The sequence below is a fragment of the Phyllostomus hastatus genome, unplaced genomic scaffold (assembly GCF_019186645.2).
Source record: "Phyllostomus hastatus isolate PE091 unplaced genomic scaffold, TTU_PhHast_1.1 phas_scaffold_501, whole genome shotgun sequence".
Lineage (NCBI taxonomy): Eukaryota > Metazoa > Chordata > Mammalia > Chiroptera > Phyllostomidae > Phyllostomus > Phyllostomus hastatus.
In genome coordinates this window covers 70,716,018-70,739,486 of record NW_025334033.1, presented here as the reverse complement: position 1 = coordinate 70,739,486, position 23,469 = coordinate 70,716,018, and the positions used below count along the sequence as shown (strand labels likewise).

The window sequence follows — 23,469 nt, the reverse complement described above, 5'->3', positions numbered from 1 at the left end:
TGCCGGTGGGCCGGGCTCGGGCCCTCGGGAGTCAGCCCGAGAGCTCACGGCAGGTGAGAAAACACTCGGCAGCAACAGCAGCGTGGGGTGTGGGAGGAGTGGTCTTCGTGCCGACCTCAGACGGTCTCCTGAAAACCGGAAGAGAGTTCCGGCCCCACAGCCCCCCTAGACCCTCGGGCCCCCACTGCTGGGGACGCTCGCCCCACACCCCTGCCAGCACGCAGGCGCGGCCCTCGGCATAGTCTATCGTTGACAAACTGGTCCCACTGGTCTCCTCCAGCCGCCAAGGCTCCCCCTCAGGGCCATCTCCCAGGACAAACTGAACCGCTATGTAGAGCAAATTATTTCTCGCTGCTTCTCCTGACCCACATGTAAACAAGTGTAGAGCAGCGCGTTCCGGCCAGGCCACAGGGAAACGGTGCTGGCGTCCCCTCTGTCCCCCCTTCCTCCCGGGACCTGGCCCCGCAGGACACCTGGCCCGCGGCGGTTCCCGTCCACGCCTCACTAGGTAGCCTGCTCCCCCCGGCCCTGGCTGTGTCCGGGGCTGGGTGTGAAGTGCCAGCAGGAAACTGCCAATGCGTTCCAACGACAAGTCTTCTCTTTCCAGAACTGTGCTGACTTAGGCTGATCTCAGCCTCTCGGGCACCGTGGCTGTTCCAGCCAAGCCAGGCGCAGAAAGACCCAGTCCTGCCAGCCCCGCCAGCCCCCGAGCGCTGCAGCCTCGTTACCTGTCTGCAGGTACAGGTCTCCGTTGGTCCTGATGACCCAGGCGGTGTCGTCACTCAGCGCCACGAACACGGCCTGGGGCAGCGCCTCGTACCAGTGCCGCTTGCCCTTGATGGTCACTTTGCCACACGCGAAGGCTCGGTTCGACTTCTGCTCGATCTTCCAGAGGAGGGCCCCTGCGCAGACAGAAGCCCGTCAGCGACGCAGACACACACACGGCTCTGGGGGCCGCGGGGAGAGGGCCGCGCAAACACTGCCCCTGCTGGCGGAGGGGCCCTGTGGCGCCCAGGTCTGACCCTTGCGCCGACACCTGCCGGCTGTGCGGCTCCCGGCATCATGTCACTGAACACTTCTGAGCCTCGTTCCCTCACCTGGGAAATGCAGGTGACAGCACACCCACGGCCCAGAGCCGGGCCCCTCACAGGCGGGGGGACGTGGGCAGGAGCAGGGCCGGCGTCCTCGGGTTTGCCGAGACGAGTCCCAGGCAACACCGGGAGGCATGGTCAGTGTCCTAGGACAGCTGAGGGTCCCCCGGGGCCTCCAGGTGGGGGCGCTCCTGGGCCGGCTACAGGGACCAGATGCGTGAAAAGGAAGCACCTGAGCTGGGCTGGGCTTTTTTCACTCAGAAAGGGATTCTGGTAAATAGCAAAAAAGAAGGGGCAGGGCGGAGGAAGGGAAGACAGGAGGGCGCTCCACAGGTGGAGGTGCGGCACCGCCGGGCACGGAGGGGGTCACCGGGGGCGCAGGCGGGTCAGAGGGCGGGGAGGAAGCCTGAGAGACACCACGCCTGCAGGGCGTCCCAGGTGCCGGGCTCTGGTGCTCACTGGAGACAAGGCCCTGAGGCATCTCAGCCCGAACCACCAACCCGGGGCAGACAGCTCTCCCTAGACACAGCAAGGAGGACTGAACTGTTTCCAAAACACACGGTGACCAATGTAATCAGGACGAACCACAGTTTCTACACGGATGGAGATGTGGACCCAAAGGTAAATGAACAAAAAAGGGTTAAAACCCACCATCCTACAACGCCGGGTAATGGGGTAGGTTGTTATTACCTATCAGTCTCTAAGGGAAAACACTCTTCAAACAAGCCGAGAGAGCAGACCAAGCTGCCCCGCCCACTCCTATATTAAACAGCAACGGAGACCAGGGGGAGCTGGGGGTGCCCAGGGGGACCAGCTCGCAGGGCACCGGCCCGGGTCACAGACGCAGCTCTGACCGACTTCCCTCCCGATGCTCCGGCAATGCGCCGGGCACTGCAGGGCAGACACGCGGAGGGCACGCTTGTCCCACGCGCGCACCGCCCAGCCTGGGGAAGGGCGTCTCAGCCAGGCAGCCTCACTCAGCAACGGCCTCCGCGAAGCCAACGCCGCTTCTCTGCACTGTCGGGGGCCGCCCCCCACTCAGGCAGAGGACACCCCCACGCTGGCTCGCCCAAAACCCGTCTCTGGAGAGGACACCGGGCAGCCCGGACGCACCCGGCATGCGCTCGGCCAGCTCCCTGCGTGCGGCCGCTGTGCAGCCGCACCGAGAAACAGAAACGCGATTCATTTTTATACGGAGTGTGTTAACAGCTGCAACTAGCAAACAGTCAAAAGCTCCAACGCTCACTAACACTACTGACATCAGACGAAGCAATTCGCAATTCACGTTTGGAGAAAACCCCTCACACCTGCGGGCCAAGGCAAGTCTGCTGAGGGGCAGAGGCCCCTGGGGCGGGGGCTGGGGGCGGGGGCTGGGGCGGGGCGAGGGCGAACCTGAGGGCGAGACCGCCACCTGCTGGACGGCATCTTCAAACTTCTGCCAGCGCAGCCCGGCGCCCGGCAAGGCGCTGCAGAAGAGGCCGCCCTTGTAGTCCAGGCACCAGATGTACTTCTCGGAGACCACCAGGCTGAGGATGCCGTGGCCGGGGCCAGAGTAGCCCATCCAGCTCTCTGCAAACTAAGGACAGAGCCCCGTGAGGTCCGTGGCGGACGGCGTGGCTGCGTGTGCTGCGCTGTGGTCAACAGGAAGGCCCACAGGCTGTTGTTGAACGCAGGGAGGCGGGGGCCTCTGAGGAGCCCGCAGAGACCGCCCCCGCTACCTCCCGGGCAGGGCTGCGGGAGGCGGGCAGGGCTGCGGGAGGCGTCGGACCCCGCAGCTGCCGCCCCGCCTGTCACGTCCTTCCCAAAGTCACGCCGACGCTCACGGGCGGGGCTCCGCACCGCAGGTACGGCTCACCCCAAGACGTGTTCTGTGCGTGAGTGCCCTGCCGCCGGGGCAGGGGAAGCTGCTCTGCCGCTGCCTGTGTGCGCGGCGTGTGCGCTGAGCACACTTGCGAACCCTCCCAATCGTCACCCTCCAGGCCCAGGGTTGTGAGACCCGGCCAGGACACGCTGCCGGGCTGGATTTTGTAAACTAGGGTTTACTTGCTAGGGTTCTTTCAAACACCAAAACTAAATAAAGCCTTGGCTCTTCTGCAAAAGAAATCAACACATCTGCCCAGCTGCCCCCAGTGGAAGCTCGCTGCTTGGAAGGGGGCTCTGCTCACCACGACCAGCCTCATCTGACGCCCACCCACCTCCCCCGCTGGCTGGGCTTTCCAGCCCCCCGAGGGGCGCGGGGGAGGCCGGGTGGGCCGACCTGGGTGGGCGTCTCTGCCGAGGCCGCCCCGCCGTCCTGCACTTTGCTCCCCACCGTCCCCGAGCCCCACTCAGCCGGACGACCCGACACTGACGCCCACGACCGGCTGCCCCGTGCACGGTGGCGTCCCCGCGGCCGGGGCCCTCAAGAAAGGGTGAGCACACGCACGAGTGGTGCGGGCAGGCCTCGGGCGTTCCGGCACAAAGCAAGTGCGCCTCGTGGCTGTTTCTGAGGCAGGACAGCTCGGAGGCCGAGGGGCCCTGGGGCCGCCTTGCCCTGCGCTTGCTGCGTGTGGCCCCTCCGCCTGCGGGTCTCGGTCCCCTGCTCTGTGGAGCGGGCGACAACAGCACGACCCTCCTGGTTGCTCGGTTTCATAGAAGGGAACGGGCCGAACTCGGGGAGTGCTGGGCACGGCCCTGCCCACAGCCGGAGCCGCCACACGCCACCGTCCGGGGCACCGGGAAGCCAGTGGGTGCGCAGGGAAAGCACAGGCGGCTGAGAGTGCGGCTGGGACTCCGCACGGCGCATCCACTCGCGCAGCCGCTGGGCGGGGAAGTTCCAACACGCGGCTCATGCTCCCCCACGTCCCTCCAGCAGTGCTCGCCTGCTAAGGAGAGTGCGCGCTAGCTAAAAACCACTTTTTTATCTAAAACGACCCCGGACAGTCAATAACTGACTTCCAGCGGTGCAGACCGGCCCCTGGGAGCCTGCACCCACACCGAAGGTGGAGGAGACAGCCAGGGGGAAGGCTCCTTCCTGCTGCCGTCCGGTGCGCACACCCGTCTGAAGGGGCAGCGAGGACCGTCCCTGCCCCCCGCCTGCCCAGAGCCCCCCACCGCCCACCAGGTCCTCTGCCCACTGGCGTTGGAATGGCCCCAGGCGGTTCACCCTGCGGAGGCGACCGGCACTCAGTGCCCTGCTGGGCGGGCCGCTGAAGCAGCGGTTACGGAGCAGGGGTGACGAGGGCTCAGCACAGATCCAGGCCATTCACGGAAACGCCCCCCACCCGGACTTCAGCACGTTCAGCCCGCAGGTTTCGCAGTGGAAACAGAACTTCCTTCCATGAGAAGGAAAACCGCCGGCCTGCCAGCGACCTTCCTGGACAAAGAAGCCCACCCACCTGGTCGGCCTTCAGCAGCCCGGCGTCCTCCGGGGCCGGCTGGCCCGGGTCCTGCAGGGAGCGGCTGCCCCCGAGCTCCGCCACGCTGGTCTCCGAGGACGAGGAGGGCAGCCCACGGCCGTAGATGTCCTCCTCGTCGCTGGACGTCAGCGCCTGGTCTCGCCAAGGGTGCTCGGGGCGAGGCTCACGGGTGCTGGCCGCCAAGGCAGAGGCTGGGGCCGTTCCTCGCCCGCCCCCGCTCCCCAAGTCACACTCGGACGCAGCCCCCGCGCTCTGGCCCGTGTCACTGCCAACAGCCTCGCGCCAGGGCCCGGAGCCCAGGCGGCCAGCAGCCTCCGCGTGCAGCAGGAGGCCCTGCTCTCGGCCGGTCTCCTCGGCGCGGCCCCGGGCGGCCCCGGGCTCCAGCGGCCACCCCTCGGCGCCGGGAGCCCAGCTGAGGCTGGAGGGCGCTGGGGGCAAGTCCAGGGGGGGGGCCTCACACAGCGTGCTTCGGGGGGGCTCAGGCTCCAGGCCCCCCTCCTCCGGGGCCTCAGCAGAGCTATCCTGTTCTGGGCCAGGCGACCGCCTGCTACTGGGTCCGTCGTCCGCAGGACAAGGCTCCTCCTTGGGTGCTGCGACGCCACCACCCTCCGCGTCTTCCCTCGGCCGCAGCGGCAAACTCAGCACCTCACCGTGGGGCTCCATCTCGCCTGCCTGGTCCCACCGCGGGGTTTCCAGTCTGGTGTCGTCTTTACTGAGCACGTCAGGGCCGGGCTCAGGCAACTCCAGGACACTAAACGCTTCCGGGTCACTACTGTCCTGCAGGACACCGTTCACGTCCGCGCTGAGGTTGCTCTCCAGGTCGGGGGACTCGGTGCTCAGCTGGCCCAGACTCGAGGTCGCAGACGGCAGGTCTGCGCTCAAGGCCTGGGGGCTGTCGCCGGGACACTCGCCGCAGGGAGTCGACTCCAGGGAGCTGGGCCAGGTGTCACTGCCCCCGCCTTCTGTTTTAAAACAAGAGCGTTCACAACGGGGTGTGACTCTACACAGAGGTACGCGTTAAAAACCAAAATTTTGGCTTAAAAGATACATTTTCAATAAATGAAAAGTACATCTTAAACTGGCAAAGAATACATTTCTTAAGTACAAATTATGCCAACACAGGGATGTTTCAAATGGATGCAAATATTCTACACACAATGGGCGCTGAGGCCTCACTCACAAAATATTAACTCAGAAAATAAAGAACATGCCCTGGCTGGTGTGGCTCAGTGGGCTGAGCGCCAGCCTGCGAACCAGAGGGTCGCCAGTTCAATTCCCCGTCAGGAGACGTGCCCAGGTTGCAGGCCAGGTCCCCAGTGGGGGGCGTGCGAGAGGCAGCCACACATTGATGTTTCTCTCCCTCTCTTCTTCCCTCCCTTCTCATCTCTCTAAAAATAAGTAAATAAAAGTAAATAAATAAAATGTTTAAAAAATAAAAGACAAACTACACACTTTTTTAAGTTATTAAAATGCTTAGGAATATGATAACAATGCCCTCCGATACTACAGTGATCTTCAGCCAAGAGCTAGATGGGCACCGTGGAGTAGGAAGTTCAAGGGTTCAATGTCAAATCCCGATCTGGTAACAAACACACCCGCAGTTGAGACAAAGCGACTCATCCTGACAACCGGCGACAAACTGGTCTCCGGGGCCTTCTGCACAGGGTCACGACATCTGCGGCCTAGCAACTGGTGCACACGGACGAACCAGCACTGTAAGGGCCGACCAGTGTCCCCACCCCAGGCCCCTTGGGCGGCTGGCGAGCACACGGGTGCGCAGCGTTCCGTGGGCCCCAGGGTGCACAGAGCGCGCAGCCCGTGGGGGGCGGGAACGCGGTGCTCTCCGCTGCCCCCGAGGGCAGCGCCCACGGAGCGGGACGCGGCACCCCCGGGCTGCCGGGGGTGGGAGGCGCCAGCGTGCCCCTTGCTGTCGACCTGACGTACCTGCCCTCTTCTTCCTCTTCTTCTTCCTCACTTTGAGAGGCTTCACCACGAGCTCCTGGTCAAAGTCCTCCGAGCTGATGACACTGAACCTCTGGGAGGTGGGCGGGCTGCCCCCGCCGAGCTCCGCGGCCGCCTGGGGCCCAGAGCCGCTGTCCGTGGAATTGAGCGAGCTGCTCCTGCTCCTGGGCTCGCTGGCCGCGGAGCTGGCCACGGAGGCGCCTCTGAGCCTCGCCTCGCCGGCCGCGGCCCCCGGCGGCGGCCTCTCTGCACGCTGTGCGGGGACTTGCTCCGCGCATCCTGGTGTCTCCGGACCGTCTCGCGCTGCGGAAGAAGAGTCAGCTTTACCTGTCTCTCCGAGAGAGAGTCGGCATTCCCTGACGCCAGCCTGCCCTGCACACCAGCCCGCTGAATTCTGGGCAACGCGCAACACTCAGACTCGCCCGCAGACTCCAACCGCTGGGTTCTGCTCCCCAGGGAGCACAAAGAGCATCAGCACACTGGGTCAGAGTCAGCACCCCAAGCCACCGCAGCTGTCCTGCAGCTGGAGGAGGAGGAGGGGCACTGAACAGGAGGGGGACACCAGCACCCACGGAGCACCCCTCATGCTGACTCACAGACGACTTACACGGGAGGGAGGCTCGTCTCAAAAGGGGCTTACTGCCGTCTCACAGGCACCCAAGGCCTTGAGTACACTTTAACACAACACTACTCAGTGGACATTCGAAAAGTATTTCACCCTGGCTGGTGTGGCTCAGTGGATTGAGTGCCGGCCTGTGAAGCAAGGGGTTGCTGGTTTGGTTCCCAGGCAGGGCACAGGCCTGGGTTGTGGGCCAGGTCCCCAGTAGGGAGCAAGCAAGAGGCAACCACACATTGTTCTTTCTCCCTTCCTTGCCCCTCTCTAAAACTAGATAAATAAAATCTTTAAAAAAATATATATGTATGAGAGCTGTCCAGAAAGTGTCCAGCCATGTACTATGAAAAATGGAGAAATTTACTGAAGAAGATGCAAGATACAAGAAACACTGCAAACAGGATAATGATGCCTCAGTCCCCTTCAAAGGAGGCACCTTGGGACCTCTCACAGTTCTCTCAGTTGCCATCAGCTGCCCTGTTGTATTTTCATGAATCTCATCAATGGTCTGAAATCTCTTCCCTTGCAGAGGGGATTTTAGACTTTATTTTTGGGGAAAGGCAGAAGTTGCAGGGCACCAAATCTGGGCTGTAGGAGGTCTGGGTCACCTGGGTGACTTGGTGTTTCACCAAAAAACTCTGCACGAGACATGATGCATGAATGAGCGTGTTGTTGTGGTGAAGCTGCCAATCACCAGTTGCCCACAGCTGCAGCCGTTTTCATCGTATTGCATCTCTCAGCTGACGAAGAACACAGGTCATGCTCCTTGTTAATCATTGGGTCTCGGGGGGCGAGCAGACTCTTGATGGACAACACCTTCCCAACCAAAAAACACAGTTAACATGGTCTTGGCCTTGCTGCGACTTTGCCGCACCTTCTTCGGGTGTGGAAAACCAGGCGGCTTCCGTGGGGACGACTGGGCCTCCCTGTCCTGGTCTTACGAGCCGCAGACCCACGGTTCATCTCCAGTCATGACCTTCTTGAGGAAATCCAGGTCATTGGCAGCCGTCTGAATCAAGTCATTGGCAACTGCAGCACGATGTTCCTTCTGCGCTGGTAGCAGACGCCACGGGACGCATTTTGCCACGACACGTTTCATGCCAGGATCCTGCGTCAGAATCTCGGACGCAGTAGCTTCTGGAACCTGGAGCTCCGCTCCCAGTCCTCACACTGTCGGTCGCCGATCTCTGTTGGCTGCAGCCCGCACACGCTCAGCAGTCTCAGGTGCTCTGCTTGCTGCAGGCCTTCCAGAGCGTGGGTCACTCTCAACAGATTCTGGACCGTCTTTGGTGCGTTTGTGCCACACGCTTGTGTTTGCGCCACACTCACTGCATCGTCTCTGAAAGCCTTCTGAATCACCCAGATAGTTTCTGCGGAGGAATGTTCAAGCTTAACACAAGAGTTGACGTGGGCTCGTTGCTCTGCTCACTCAGTCACTTTGAATGCGACGGCCACACAGCACGCATGCTCACTCAATGACGTCTACCGGCCCCACTGACGAGTGCAGTGAAGGCATCATTGTTCACGCACGAGCATTCCAGTCCACTCCCCTTGGCTGCCAGGTTACATCCACGTCCTGCAGACTGTTCTCATCGTATTAGCAATGGCTGGGCTTTTTCTGGACAGACCTTGTATACCTGAAATTGAACTTCTCAGAACCCAGGCAGGAAAGGCAGTTCTCCACGGGGACAGACCCGGACAGACGCCCACTGAAGCCGCCAGCGCCCAGTCCAGGCGGGGGGCGCGGACAGGCGGGGGTGCGGAACGCCCCGTCCAAGCTCTGGCGGCGATGGTGGAGAGCCGGCCAGTTCCCACCTCCGCAGGCCCGCCCTCCTCTCACCACGGCACCAGGAGGTGACCCGGGCCGGAACGGCTCCAGCCACAGTCCCCTTCGACCTACTGAGCGCCAGACACCACCCACGTGCTGAGACATGGCCGCCAACCAGGCAGGCAGAGTCCCTGCTCCCCCGGGGCCCCCGGGGGCGGGCTGCAGGCCCCGCGCACACGCCGGGGACCAAAGGGCAAGGGAGTGGCCTGGGAAGACCACACGGCTGGTGGCAGAGCTCCCCTGGAGCTGCACTGCCCACTGCAGAAGCCACCGGTCACGTGGCTGTTCAAAGTCAGATCAATTAAAATGAATCAAAGCTTAAAAGTCAGTTCCTTGGCTGCTCCTGCCACGCCTCAGGCACTCGGCAGCCGCGTGTGGGCAGTGGCCACCTACCGGACGGTGCAGATGCAGAGCAAGGAAGGGACAAGGCTACTCCAACCCCGGGAGGATGAGGAGGGGCGCCGGTGGCAGGGAGACAGGTTTAGCATTTCCCACGGGTTTGTTACAAGGCACAGACAGAACACCTGTGGACCTGCTCTGTGGACGCCAGAGGCCCCACAGATGCGGGGCTCGGGGCCAGACAGACGCCCCTGGGGTGCCGCTCACGCACTGCAGTGGCGGGGTCCTTAGGGCTCTCACGGCACCCTGCCGGGCTTCAGCGTCCCCAGCGAGTCACTCGGTGCCCCCCACAGGGGCTGTTCTGAGGGTGAGGTCGTGACTGTTAGGTGCTCAGCACAGTCTCGGGCGCACAGTGGGTCCGAGAGAGCGCGAGGGGCGGGGCAGGCCCGCCGCCTGCTTGGGTGCCGCCGGGAGCAAGGTCACCGGGCAGCCCCAGACACACACACTGAGCACCGTGGGTGTGTGCACGGGAAACTGCCGCTTTGCTCACTGGAATTTGGGCTTCCGTGAATTACAAAAAGAAAGCCAAAAGCACACGGACTAATAACCAGTTCTACAAGCAAGGACTGCACTAAGAGTAAGAGATACATCCCAGCGGGCAGACTTAAACGCTCTAAGATCTCATGCGAATACAGGTCTTCTGGAGCCCTAACCCCAACCGCTGCCAGAGTATCAGAGGTCAGTCAAGTGGACTTGGCGTTCTCTCTCCCCCCCCTCACCACCCCCGCGGGCCGGACCCACGGAAGCAACTCTGCCAAGAGCGGGCCCTGTCTGACGGAGGCCGTGAGGCGGTCACCTCCCAGGGAGGTACTGTAGACAGTATTTCAAGAACGGTGAGAAGTCCTCCAGCGGAACTCCTTGTTTAGGTAAGCCGCAGTCACTTAGCCAGCAAACCGGTAAGCCTCACACGCGAAACCCAGCTGCGCACACGGCAACTGTATCGTGAATACGAACCTACTGACGCCAGTCCTTCCGGCCTGCTCGAGATCCTTATGATGTTCCTGTCTCCCTTCAGGAGGAATATTTCGTCTTCTGTGCAGGAGACAGACACGATATCACCTGATCCTTCCAAGCCGGCGATTGTGGCCTGTCCAGAAATAAAAAATGAAACAAATAAAATCACCAAACTGGCAGCAGTAACAGACCTGAGGGCGCGAGCAGGGCAGCAGGCCACTGTGCGTGGCTGTGACAGCTTCCTGGGACTCCTCAGGGCGACTCCACCCACAGGGCGGTGACACCCGATGGGTGTGTGGCCTGCCGTCGCCCTCCTCACTGGCAACTTCCCGGGAGGGAGGGGCAGTCTCTCCCCGCCTCTCGGCCACTCTCGAGACCATGCGCTCACCTGCCGCCCACGCCCTGTGCCACGGAGCTCCTGCTTCCTGGTGGGGCCTGCCTGTCAGCCTCACACAGCTCTACTCTCAAGAAGAAACTAAAACGAAAGTTTCTGTTTCCTTCTTTATCTTTATCTGAGCCCATTTCTTCATTAACTTTAGAGAGAGGAAGGGAGAGAGAGAAACAGCAAGAGAGAAGCACTGACTGGTTGCCTCTGTACTCGGCCTGACCGGGGATCGAACCCGCAGCTTCCTGGTTTTGGGACAATGTTCTAACCAACCCAGGCAAAGAGGCCAGAGTGAAAGTTTCGTTTTATGTTTTTTGAAGCTCCGGTGCCTGGCCCTAAAGGTAATGCTCTGTTACTGCCCTGACGGGAACAGACATTGTTCCCTGCTGTGATTTAACGCTGGAAACTGCCCCAAACACATACAGCACGATGCTGGGCTCCACCTGGTGCAGGGAATGGGCTGAAGAGTTCAGGGCAGAGAGGAAGCCGGGGAGAGGCCCCTGCCCTGCTCGCGTCACCCTGGGGAGGCCCTCGGTGGGGACTCTCTGCTGGTGCTCTTGTCAAACTCGCGTCAGCATCTGATACCCTCAGTCACTTGGTAGTCAGGAAAAACACAACCCAAATGGGCTATAAAGAACAAGTTCAACTGTGTGCTCAGGTGCGAAAAGCACTCACACAAAACCCAACACCCAATTTCCTGGCGGGGGGAGGACTGCAAATAGCAAACCAAGTATCTTTTCAAATCCAGCAAAACGAGCAGGACTCCCCGTGACGCCCGGGACCGGCCCGGAAGGAGGAAGAAAAGCACGGGAGCCGACCCTGCCTGCCCCAGCGGTCAGGGGCAGCCCCCGGGCGGCCCATGGACCCCAGGACGGGCTGCGGCGCGGTCGCTCACCTGGTTGACGGTGTCTAGAAGGTAAACACTGTATTCATTCCAGCTCAGCACCCAGCCTTCTTGGAAGAAACACGACACGAGCCCCAGGCGTTTCTCGGGGGTGCAGCCACCGCCGCCGTCGAAGGGCTCCAGTCGCGGGTACAGCTCGAAGGGCGTGGCTCCCGCGGCGAAGGCGTCCTTCAGGATGAACGTGGCTTGCACGGTCCCGTGGACGTCGGCCTTCCACAGCCGGAGCCCCGGCCGTGACGCATACAGGGTGAGGTCGCTCTGCTTACAGAGCCCCGGTATGAAGCAGGCGCCGAACCTCCCAGCGCTGGGTCGGGGGGAGAGGGCAGACGGACACGGGCTGACTCAGAGGGGCCGCTGCCGGGGGGGGCCGCTGCCGGGGCTGCAGCGGGCGTCTCTTGGCCGAGCCCGAGCCAGGCCGGCGTTTTGGGGCCCTTGCCTGCGGAAGCGCCCCGCCACCCCGAGCCCGGAGGACAAGGCGCCTGTGCCGCACCCCTCTCAACACCCGGGCGGGCCCGAGGGAGCCCCCCAACCACAGCCACGCAGCTCGAGTGGCCGGGGCGGTCTTTCTCCGCACTGCAGTGACGGGCTCCGCCCTGGGTGACCACACCCCCGGACGGCCAGGAGGGCACCACACACCAAACCCACTCTGAAGCGGAGACCGCCGGGCTGGCCGGGAGTGCGCGCAGGCGACCCAGCGGTGTGTCGCCGCCACCCTGGGCGGGTCTGCTGGGGGCGGGGGGTGGGGCTCTCTGACGGAGACCGGAGGGTCCTCGCAGGGCCGCCGGGACCCCTCCCCCACTTCCTCCCGCCTCTCCTGCCGCCCCGACCTCCACCTGGCGACCCGAGTGCCAGGCTGCCTCCCTCCAGGAACAGGGCCCCTGAGAGATCCCGTCACCTCCATGCTCCCTGTTCACCGGGGGTGACTGTGCGACCCCTTGGACGAGCAGGGAGCGAGTCCCCGCATCCTGTGGGTCACTGTGCACTGTGCGTGGGCGGTTATGAGAGCATCTGGGAGGGACCGCCCTGGGCTCAGGGGCGGTCAAAGCAGAGAACACAAAGGGGACGGGCTGTGACCGCCGCACAAGGAGGCAGGACCTGGACGCTGAGCGGGCAACGGATGACCAGGTGGAGAAGAGGGACGGGCACTCTGGGCAGGGACACGCTGGGGCCGGGTGCTGGCACATGGCGGGTCGGCAGAAGGCACGGAGGTTGGGGTGAGCGGCTACGGCCAGGTGGGACTCGCCCCGAGGCCCGACCCCGCCAGCACACAACAGGCAGAGACTTGGGGCACGGGTTCGGGCGGCCGCCACCCCGGGACCTGGCCACCCCGGGGCCTGGCCACCCCGGGGCCTGGCCACCCCGGGGCCTGACCACAGACGCGCCAGGCGAGGCTCACAGAAAGGGGCCGGGCTCCCGCAGGGCCCGGAAGGCCAGGTGTGAGGAGAGAGGCTGAGGGGACCGGGCCCGGGTGAAAGGAAACAGCTGATACCTCTCCGCACCCCACCTGCCTTCCAACAGGTCGCAGCGCAGCGGGACACTGTCAGACCAGGCCGGGCAGGGCGCCGGGCAGGGTGGGCACCGGCTGAGGGAAACCAGGGCCCACACCACAGGGTCCCCCGCGTCCCCCGGCGGTGGCGGCGACAGGCGGTCACTGCTGTGGGCAGGCCGGACCAGGGATGGGGCTGGTGGTGCTCGGCAGGGTGGACAGAAGCCAGGGGCCGGGTGGCAGTGCCCTGCGTGGGAAAGGGCTGCGGGGGAGCCTGGCTCCTCCCACACCCGGCTGGTGTCTCAGCCGCTGTCTCCCGCTGGCACCGCCAGCCTCGCGGGCCCTCCTCAGCCCCTGCCAGGCCACCGCGTTTCCAGGCCAGCCTGCCTCCCGCTCCCCACACCCCGCCTCCTGCCCCTCCCTCCAGCCCGGCCGGTGCCCTGACTCCTCCAGCTCCCACCCACCCGCCCCCGCGCCCCTCCATGCGCCCTCCTCCCCCTCCCCCCGCAACGCACACGCTGCAGGGAGCCTGCCCGGGAGCCTCCGCGTGGGACCGTGAACGTACGCGTACGCCACCCACGTGCTGCTGCCCCTCTTCCCACGGGCCGGCAGGCACGTGGACTTGGCCCAACCCGCCCCGCCACCGTTTTTCTGCCAGGCATCAGGTCACAGGAGGGACGATCTCTCCGCCTGGAACCCTCCCGCTCCCCGACCCTCCCTGCCCCCCAGACCCCGGGACTCGAGGCAGAGGGGCTGCGCCGCAAGAGCACAGGCTCCTCCCCTGGCGCCGGGGCGGCGAGTCCCGGGCAGGCTGCGCCCCCCCGGGAACCCCAGGCCCCGAGCCTCCGTGGGCCTGCGTGCAGCAGGCTGGAAATGCAGAAAAACTGAACACCCACCCCCCCCCCGGCCGGCCACCACCCAGCTGGACCACCGGAGCACTCACCTTTTCCTTGGCTGGGCTCCGACCTGCCGCACGGACTGCTCTTCGGTGTAAAACAGCAGGCTGCGCTGCAGGGTGGACACCAGCAGCACTTTCTGGCTGTAGTCCAGCTGCACGATCGAGGACGGCTCTTCCAGCACCAGGTGGGAGCTGCAGGCGCCCTGCGGGAGGCAGCCCGTCACCCGCGGCCAAGGCGGGCGCACCGAGGCCCGGCCTCCTCCGGGGCCAGCACGCACCGCCCCGGCAGGTGCGTGTCGGCCAGGGCCCCCTGACAACGCAGGCCCTGACTCTGGGTCCAGCATCCGCCCTGCGCCAGGGGCCTGGCTGGGGAAGTGCTCGCTCCTGAGAGCAGAATCGGCCGAACGGAGGCTGGACCAGAGCTCCGCCCCCTGTGTCCTCGGCAGACGCCGCGAGGACACTCACGGAAACGCACGCGGGAGCGGGAGCAGGAGCGCCACTTCCTGCCACGAAGGAGCCCCGGGGCCTCCCACAGAATGACTGTGACAACACCCAGCGGAGCCCCTCTCACACTCGCCTCCCACAGAGCGACTCTGGGGACATTTCATCCCTGCCAGCTGGAAGGGTCAGAGAAAACAGGCGCAAACTAAAATTAAGACGGCACTAAACACAGTAAGGAGGGAAAGCGGAAGAAGTCTAGAAGGCACTTGGCTGCCAACGCCAACCCCACGTCCCGGCGTCCCCGCTCTGCGCTCTGCGTGTGTCCCCCCCTCCCCGGACCCAGCTCCTTCCGCTGAGACACACACGGGTGCGCGGCCACAGACCTCGCCGCCGGGGAGGGCCAGCGGTGGTCGGACTCGCTGGTGAAGCCCACGCAGCGCGCGGCCCGCCCTCGCAGCCACCCAGCTCTCGTGGCCACGGCGACGTGGACAGAAGCCCCACTCCTCTCAGACGTCACGGGTGTTTTAGGAAGCCCTCTGCCCACGTTGGCAGTTACGCAAGCGGTCGCCTTTTAGTCTTTGGCTCACCTTGTGCTGAAGGCAATGACGTTTCCTGGACTGAATTTTGCAAAAACATGCGTCCTCCCATTTTCTTGTCTACAAATCTCACAGAGCAGCAGGGTCTCTTAGGAAACTGGTCAGAGCCTCCATGAAGCCGGGGAAACACGTCAGCCTGCCGAGGATACCGCTTCCGGCGGGAGCAGTGTCCCGAGCTGCCGCAGACCAGTGCCGCACGGGCACCCCCGGCACCCTGAGGGTCGCGGCACACCTCCTGCAGAGCAGCGGTGCTCCAGGCGTGGCCCGCACCCCCGAGCGTCCCCAGGGCCCTGTTCAAGGGTCTGCGAGGTCCCAACAACGTCCGTGACGGCCCTAGGCTGCACCAGCCGCGTTCAGAGGGGACGCCGGGACTGACGGCACAGAGGCCCTGCCCGGGAGAGCCGCAGGGAGCTCGGGGGCCCACTGAGCGGGGAACCCACATCCACCCGTCCCACTACGCCCTGTGCCACACGCTTGCAGCACGAACACGCACTTCCCGGAGATTTCACAGAGAGTGCTTCTGGCGCACAGAGGTGACGACGTCCTGGAACCCCGGTTCTCGGGCACGTGTGCACCGTGTGCGGCCACTGCGCACGGGAGCCTGGTCCTGTCGAGCAGCAAGCGCCCGAGCGGGCGTCGGCGCTGCCGGTGGAGCCGGCCCCAGACACCTCCTCGCCTGCCGCGCTAGCACTGCTCCCGCCGGGGCGTCCACCGGGGCCTTCGCCGGGAGGGATGCAGGACACCTGTTCTCCACGGACGAGGGACGGGGAGGGTCTGCAGCCCGCGGTGAAATCCGAGACCTCCAGTGAAGGTCAGAGCTGGAGACCGAGACCCCACCCTGTGAGCCTGGGGAGGGGGGTGCCCAGTCACCGGAGACTCTTCTGACCGAACAACGGAGACGCTGACGAGAAGGTGCTCCCTCCCCCGCTGTGCGGCCGAGCGTGCCCACGCCTGGGACCCGGCCTCGCCCGGGGGCCAGCCTGCTCCAAACGGCCGCAGCGTGTGTGGGGCCGAGGAGCCGGTCTGAGGGCAGGCAGGCTGTGGGCTTTGTGGGGCAGAGCACGGGAACTCCGTCCACGCGGGGTCAGGCCGCATGGTGACCGACCTCCACAGACACTGCCGGTGCCCCCGGGGAGAGACCTGAAGGAGAGCAGCCGCGATGCTCCACGAAGGCTGTGCCTGCGAGAGGCCGGGCCCTGCACCTCCGCTGCCAGCGCTGCGCGCTCGGGACAGAGCGAGTGCGGAACCCAGGTGCCCTCCACCGACCCAGACGTGGGCGAGACCGACAGACGTGTGCAGCAACGCCACTCCTACTTGTGTTAACACGTGATAGGTTTATTGTTTCAAGATACAATTAATATTTTTAAATGTCTTAAGGTTTTTTTAATGTTTTACTTATTTACTTTTAGAGAGGGGAAGGGAGGGAGAGAGGGAGGTAGAGAAACATCAGTGTGTGGTTGCCTCTCGTGCGCCCCCTACTGGGAACCTGGCTGGCAACCCAGGCACGTGCCCTGACTGGGAATCGAACCGGCGACCCTTCGGTTCACAGGCCGGCGCTCAATCCCCTGAGCCACACCAGCCGGGGCCTAGTTTTGATTTCTGACACAGGCCACTCGGTAGATAGAACTCGTACAAAACCACACGGGCCAGGAATAACGGCTACCGATACGAGCGCGGAAGGCCCCCCGCGCCACCGAGGGGTCCCGTCTAGCTGGGCACAGGCAGGCGAGGGGCCACACGTGCAACGGGGGCGGCTCTGGGGCGGGGGCTCGTCTGCAGCCGTGCCCCGCCGGCTACCCGCTCCTGACCGGGGCCTGCGACCGCGTCCCCGCAGCGGAGCGGTCTGTCCCTGCACTGACCGGGGAGAACACACAGCTCAGGGCGCACTGGGGGGGCTCGACGAAACAGCCAGCTCGGGGGCGGGGCTGGGCGGGTGCCGCCACCAAGCCCTTGCCAGCCACTGGCTCGCACACCGGGCGGTCACACGTGGGCAGGGCGGGCTGCCAGCCCACAGAGAGCCCCGGGCTCCGTCCCCCGCTCGGGCTCAGAAGGGGGTCCCTCGGCTCCTCCGAGCCCCTCAACAAAGGAGCAGAGACCGGGACTCCCTTCTAAGCAGCAGAAGAGACACCGGGAGAAGGAAAACAGTGAACCCCCGGGAGAAACAAAGGCCACTCTTTAACCGCAGGCGGTTATGACACATCAGAAAAGCCCTTGAAAGACAAGGTCACTAATAACAACTGAGGTTGTAACAGGACGACGACGAAGAACACAAGCTGAGAAACCGAAGACACAAGCGTGAGTACTGTTTCTCCGAGTGGGGCGCCGATGGAGCGCGGAAAAGGGTTTACCTGGTCCAGGTCCAGGGAAGAGTAGACGACCTTCCCCCTGCCGTCTCCGGAGAACAGCTTCATGCCGTTGGGGCTCCAGGCCAGAGCCGTGATGCTGCTTCGGTGGATGCCGGCGACGTCGAACCTGCGCAGCTGTGCGGCCCCGACAGAGACACACGCACGGGGAGGGAGGGGTGGCGCCGTGAGAGGCGGCGCTGTGCACAAGGGGGCGGGGCCTCCTCTCCCTGCAGGAAGGAGCTGGGTGCCATCTGTTCCCCCGCCAACCCCGGGGAACCGCCAGCGAACGCTGGGCAGACGTTCAACCGCCCACGTGTGCTTTCTGCCAGGTGTCCCACCGGGGACGAGAACACTGCTGGACCAGAAAGGACACAGTGCCCAGCTGTTCCGGACCCTCGTCTTCCAGGCAGATGAGGGGGCCCCCGGGGAAACCCGGCCGTGCCACGTGCCTGGTGCTGACCTGCTTGTTCCTCCCGGGCAGTGCGGACACCAGTTGGAAGATGGCCACCCTCCCGGAGGTGGTGCCCGCGGCCACCAGGTCATCGAAGCAGCTCAGCAGCTTCACCACGGTGATGGACTCCATCTTTCCCTGAAAGACAAAACACCCAAAACCAAAACCTGGAGGCCGGCCACTCTCGAAGCGGAAGGCCTGGGCAGTGGACTGGAAGACTCCATCAGGCTACAGCCTGTGCACACCGCTGAGAAAAATGCATACGACCCAGAAAGACAAACCCATGAAACCCCCGTTTTCTTTCCCAGTTTTTGGCACCGATGGGAGTGAACAGAGACAGACCCCTCCTAAGGGTCTGCGGTCCGTCGCCCGCCCTGCTCAGCGTCAGAGCGGGCGTCTGCCTTCCACGCGGAAGCAGCCTCGGGCCAGCCGATTCAACGGACGCGCGTCCGTACGCGCAGCACCCCGGAGGCCTGGCTGAGCGAACCAACCCACCCTGGGGCGCAGTCCTGGGCCGGCTCCCCCGGCACCCGCACACATCAGGTCGGCCACGCAGCTCGGCGTCAGCCCCGGCCGGAGGGAAACAGGCCCGTGAAGAAGAACAAACTAGAAAAGGCAGTATGGTACAGGACGACCCCTCACCCTCACCCAAGTATTCCATCTAGGCTGGGGAGACCCCGAAAAGAAATATGCTTAGGAACTTTAAAGAAATATAAAAGGAAACGAAAGCATGGAGCAAGCCACCACCAGGAACAGCCAGAGCGAAATGAAAAGCCGTCGGAAGCCTTAAGACTGCAGTGGCGGCTCCAACGGCAGATCGGTCGCAGCTGGAAGAAAGTACCGAGCAGGACGGCAGGCGCGCGCCACAGAGAGACACGGGAGGTGAAATACGCAGGAGAAGGGTCGGAGGACAGAGCACGGAGCTCCGACCTCATCTGACCGGGCTGCCAGACGGCGGGGGAAGGGAGGGGAGGGAGGCAGTGTCGTCGGGAACGAGGGCCGAGGGTGACCCAGGACTGAGGCAAGACCCGTGTCCCCAGGGGCACCGGCCCGGACGAGACCCGCAAACACGCACACACGCACATGTCTTACAGCGAGACGGCAGCGCCTCGAAGACAGCAGCAGGTCACAGGAAGGCAAATAAGCAAACAGGAATGATTACTGAAAAACAGAGTTCTGAACAGCAACGATGCAGCCCAGGACACAGTGGAACGTCATCTTCAGAAGTGCTGAGAGAGAAAAGCTGTCGGCCTGTGAGGTACGCCTGCCCAAAACTCAAAGGCAGAGAGACAGCCCAACGACAACAAACAGATCCGGGGTGGGTGCTCGCCGCGAGCACCGCGGGAGGACCGCTCCAGGGGGAGGGGCGTGGCCGCGAGGGAGGAGCTGGACGCAGCAGCGGGACGGTGAGGGCAGCAGGGGGGGAACACGAGGGAATGGGGACGATGACTGCAGACACAGCGACACCGTCCAGCCTGGGCAGTGAAAACGGCAACCGCAGCACCGGACAGTCACACGTGTGATAGGAGGGTCCGGCAGAGACGCCGCGAGAAAACCACAGCTGACCCCTGAACAACGTGGGGGTCGGGGGTGCAGCCAAAGATCCACCATGACTTCGGACTCCTCCGAAACGCACCTGCTGATAGCCTACTGCTGACCAGAAGCCTTGCCAAGGAACAAACAGTTACATATTTCACGTTATACGTGTTACACACTGTACTCCGACAATAAAGCAAGCTGCAGAAAAGACAGTGTTGTTAAGGAAACCCTAAGAGAAAACGCGTTCACAGTGCTACCTATACATCTTCCCGGGAGAGAGAAATCTGCGTAAGCGGACCGTGCGGTGGAGACCCGTGTCGTCTGAGGGTCAACGGTACAGGTCAACACCCTCATGAACATGGACAAAAGCCTTAACCAAATACTACTAAAGTGAATACCGCAAGATGTATAAAAAGAATAGTATAACATGACAGAGCCCTGGCTGGTAATTAACCCAACAGGCAGAGAAAAGGAAGAAAAAGCAAGGTGCAAAAATAAATGGGGCGAGTGGAGAGCAAGGACCCAGACGGCAGACAGGGCTGACGGTCCTCCACGGGGGGGCAGCCCCGTCCTGCCCTGCAGCAGCCTTCCTAACCCACCCCCACCCCCGCACACTCAGACGAATTGTGGAAACTCTGCAGCACACAAAAAATACAATTTTTGCCGACCTAACCAAAAAAATAGGTACAATTTTGATTCTCTCACACCAGACAGCTATTGTTGTATCGGCTATTGTCATCTTCAATAGGATTTTCTTTACTTTGAGAGAGAAAGAGGGAGGCTGGGAAAAAGAGAGGGAGAGACACGCTGACATGAGAGAGAAACATCGACCGGTGGTTTGCTGCACACGCCTTCACCAGGGGCCGCACCAGCAACCCAGGCATGTGCTCCGACTGGGACTCGAACCAGCGACCTCTCAGGGCTGGTGTCAGTTTTTAAATTTGACAATCCAAGAGGCCAGTGCCGCCGAATGAACACTCAGGTGCTGCGGCACCCGGGCTGAAAAGCAACGCCGTCTTGTAACGCTGCCGACACACGAGAGTTTGGATCTCAGGGCGCCGGCCGGCGGGCCTCAGGGTTCCCTCCACAGGGAAAGACGGAGGGAGCACTAGGGAATGCACCTCTGCTGACGTGGAGAGACAAACACTGCCATCCCTGCATCTCTTTTAAAAATACACTAGGTGTAGTAGCCCTGGCCAGTGCGGCTCAGGGGCTGGGCACTGCCCCCTGAGCCAAAAGGTCGCCAGTTCAATTCCCAGTCAGGGCGCACGCCTGGACTGCAGGTTCAGGCCCCCGGGGCGCGTACAGAAGGCAGCCAATTGACATTTCTCTCTCTCAATGATGTTTCTCGCCCTCTTTCCCCCTGCCGCTAGAATCTAACGTAAAATACAAGAACATGCTAGGTATCGTATGCACGCACACACGCCAGGTGCACGTGCACATTAGGTGTGAGTCGGGTGAACGCTCACAACATTCTACAGCACAGGTTCTCTAGCAGACCCGTCAGCACGGCGTGCCGCTCCCTCTGCTCAGGTCTCTGTCTGGCTGCCGCTTCCCCGTCAGCCCTCCCCGGCGTCCCCACCTACAACCGGACGGGCTCTGGCCGGTGCAGCTCGGTGGGTGAGCACCCGCCTGGGAGCTGAAAGGCTCCATCCCTGCTCAGGGCCCACGCCTGGGTCGCAGGCCAGGCCCCAGCTGGGGGCGTGCGAGCGGCAACGGGTCGATGTCTCTCTCGCGCATCCAGGTTTCCCTCCCTCCCTTCCCTTCTCTCTGAAAATGAGTAAATAAAGTCTTTTAAACCTGGGCCAGCCCTGTGGGCACTCCTCACCCCATCTCCCGCTCACCTCCCCCTCAGCCCAGACACCCGCAGGCAGGGGCCCGGCCTGCAGGGGTCTCTCCCGCACCTCCCGGACCTCGCCTGGGCCCGGCACACGGTGAGCCCTAGACGACCACAGGTGGGCTCACGGGGACGGCCAAGGGTGGCATAAATGTGGTGGAAACGTGGGCCAGCCTGGCTGTGGCTGCAGCACGGGATTTGATGGCAAAGCCTTGAAATTTCAACAGTCCACTGAGTGCTGACGAGAGACATCGCAGACCATACATTTGATTTCAAAACAGAAAATTAGAGACTCAGGTCGAGTGGTCTTTCTCATCTATTCTCACATACAAGGTCCTTCCACAAAAAGTCCAGCCATTGTCAGTATCACAAGAGCAGTTTGCATGACATCGATGTAACCTGCTTGCCAAGGGGAGTGGACTGGAGTGCACTGGCGTGAACAGTGATGCCCTCACTGCACTCGTCAGCGGGAGTGGTAGGTGCTGCTGAGGGAGCATGCGCGCCGTGTGGCCAGGGCATTCAAAATGCCTGAGTGAGCAGAGCAACGAATCTGCACCCAATTTTGCTTGAAGCTTGAACATTCCTCCACGGAAACCATTCCGATGACTCAGAAGGCCGCAGCGATGGGCAACTGGCGATTGGCAGCTTCCTCAGACAACACACCCGCTCATGCACCAGTGGAGTCTCGTGCAGTTTTTTGGTGAAACATCAGATCACCCAGGTGACTCAGCCCCCTACAGCCCAGCTTTGGCGCTCTGCAACTTCTGGCTTTTCCCAAAACTAAAGTCACCTTTGAAAGGGAAGAGACTTCAGACCATCAGTGCGATCCAGGAAAATACAACAGGGCAGCTGATGGCGACTGGGAGAACTGTGAGAGGTCCCGAGGTGCCTACTTTGAAGGGGACTGAGGTGTCATTGTCTATGTGCAAAGTTTCTTGTACCTTCTTCAGTAAATCTCTCCATTTTTCATATTACATGGCTGAATACGTTCTGGACAGAACTCATATGTCACAGCCATCTGTTTAACAAGCTTGTAACATTTTTGTGCTTATTATTAGCCTCTCACAACATTTCTTCGTGCTTTTGGCACCCACTAGGAAGAACTTCTTGTGTCTCCATCTGCTCTCTCCTACTGAGTTGCACAGGAAAAGAAAGGGCTTCCAAAAGCATTATTCTTGAAAACACATGCCCTGCCTGGTGTGGCTCAGTGGACTGAGTGCGGGCTGGGAACCAAAGGGTGGCTGGTTCGATTCCCAGTCAGGGCACATGCCTGGGTTGCGGGTCAGGCCCCAATAGGGGGTGTGTGAGAAGCACCCACACACTGATGCTTCTCTCCCTGTCCTTCTCTCTCCTTGCCCCCTCTCTAAAAATAAATACATAAAATCTCGGGGGGAAAAAAACAACACATGCCAGGCTCTACTGACCACATATAAGGCCTGCTTTCTATCCAGACACACGTTCTGGAGCAAGCACCGCCTAAACCCCTAGGAGACTAAGCCCGAACGCCAAAGTGACTCAGTAGTGAGCTGCACCCCAAGGGGGTCAGAAGAGCAGGCACCCTGGGGAGGAGCGCGGAGCACCTTGGGAGGTGGCACCCGCGAGTCTGCAAGCTGCTGGAAACGTTCGTATCTTGACCTGGGTGTCGTCACGGGTGCACACACATAAATCCATCGAGTTGTGCACTTGAGACCAGTACACTTCACGTAAATTACACTTCAATTAAAAAGTGAAAACAGATGAGGCGACACACAGGCCCCCGGAAAGCCTGCTGGAGTTTAAATTCGGTGAGGTGTGCTTTGTGCCCCGGAATCCGGTCTGTCTGAGTGGGTGTCCCAGGTCCAGCTGTAAGGAGTTCTGAACACGGCAAGCAGACCGCAGGGGCTGACCCCGCTGCTCAGCGCTGCGTCCCTGTGGGTCCTCTCCCCACTGCTGCCGCCCCCCAGGACGGGGCGCTGCAGTCTCCGGCCATAATCACGGGCTCCTCTCTCCCTCCTTTCAGTGCGGTCAGTGTTGCCCCGTGTGCCACATGGCTCTGGTGCTGGGGACACAAACACTTGGGACTGCTGTGTGTTTCTGGTCCACTGGCCCTTCCACCGGCACGGCCCGCCGCTCTGCACCCCTGGCTGCCTCCCTGCTGAGACCGCTCTGACATCAATACGGCCGCCCCAGATCTCTTTTCATGAGCGTTTGCATGGTATATCCTTCTCCATCCTCTTACTTTTCACCTTCTTACACCGTTTACTGTCAACTGATTTTCTTAAAGGAAACATACTGTGGTTTCATGATTTTTCTCCATTCTCATAATTTGTCTTTGAGTTGACATGTGAGATAATTTCCATTTA

General features: G+C 62.2%; 1 protein-coding gene across 1 annotated transcript in view; it reads right to left on the bottom strand.

Annotated features, from left to right (window-relative positions):
- Positions 1-23,469, bottom strand: part of TECPR2 (tectonin beta-propeller repeat containing 2) — a 52,672-nt gene that overhangs the window by 21,775 nt on the left and 7,428 nt on the right. The window contains exons 3-11 of the mRNA XM_045821978.1: positions 17,761-17,889; positions 17,304-17,435; positions 13,964-14,121; positions 11,526-11,838; positions 10,246-10,378; positions 6,434-6,754; positions 4,469-5,451; positions 2,484-2,667; positions 729-902 (exon numbers count right to left, since the gene is read on the bottom strand). Coding sequence (XP_045677934.1) covers positions 729-902; positions 2,484-2,667; positions 4,469-5,451; positions 6,434-6,754; positions 10,246-10,378; positions 11,526-11,838; positions 13,964-14,121; positions 17,304-17,435; positions 17,761-17,889 — 2,527 coding nt within the window. The remainder of the gene's footprint in view (positions 1-728; positions 903-2,483; positions 2,668-4,468; positions 5,452-6,433; positions 6,755-10,245; positions 10,379-11,525; positions 11,839-13,963; positions 14,122-17,303; positions 17,436-17,760; positions 17,890-23,469) is intronic.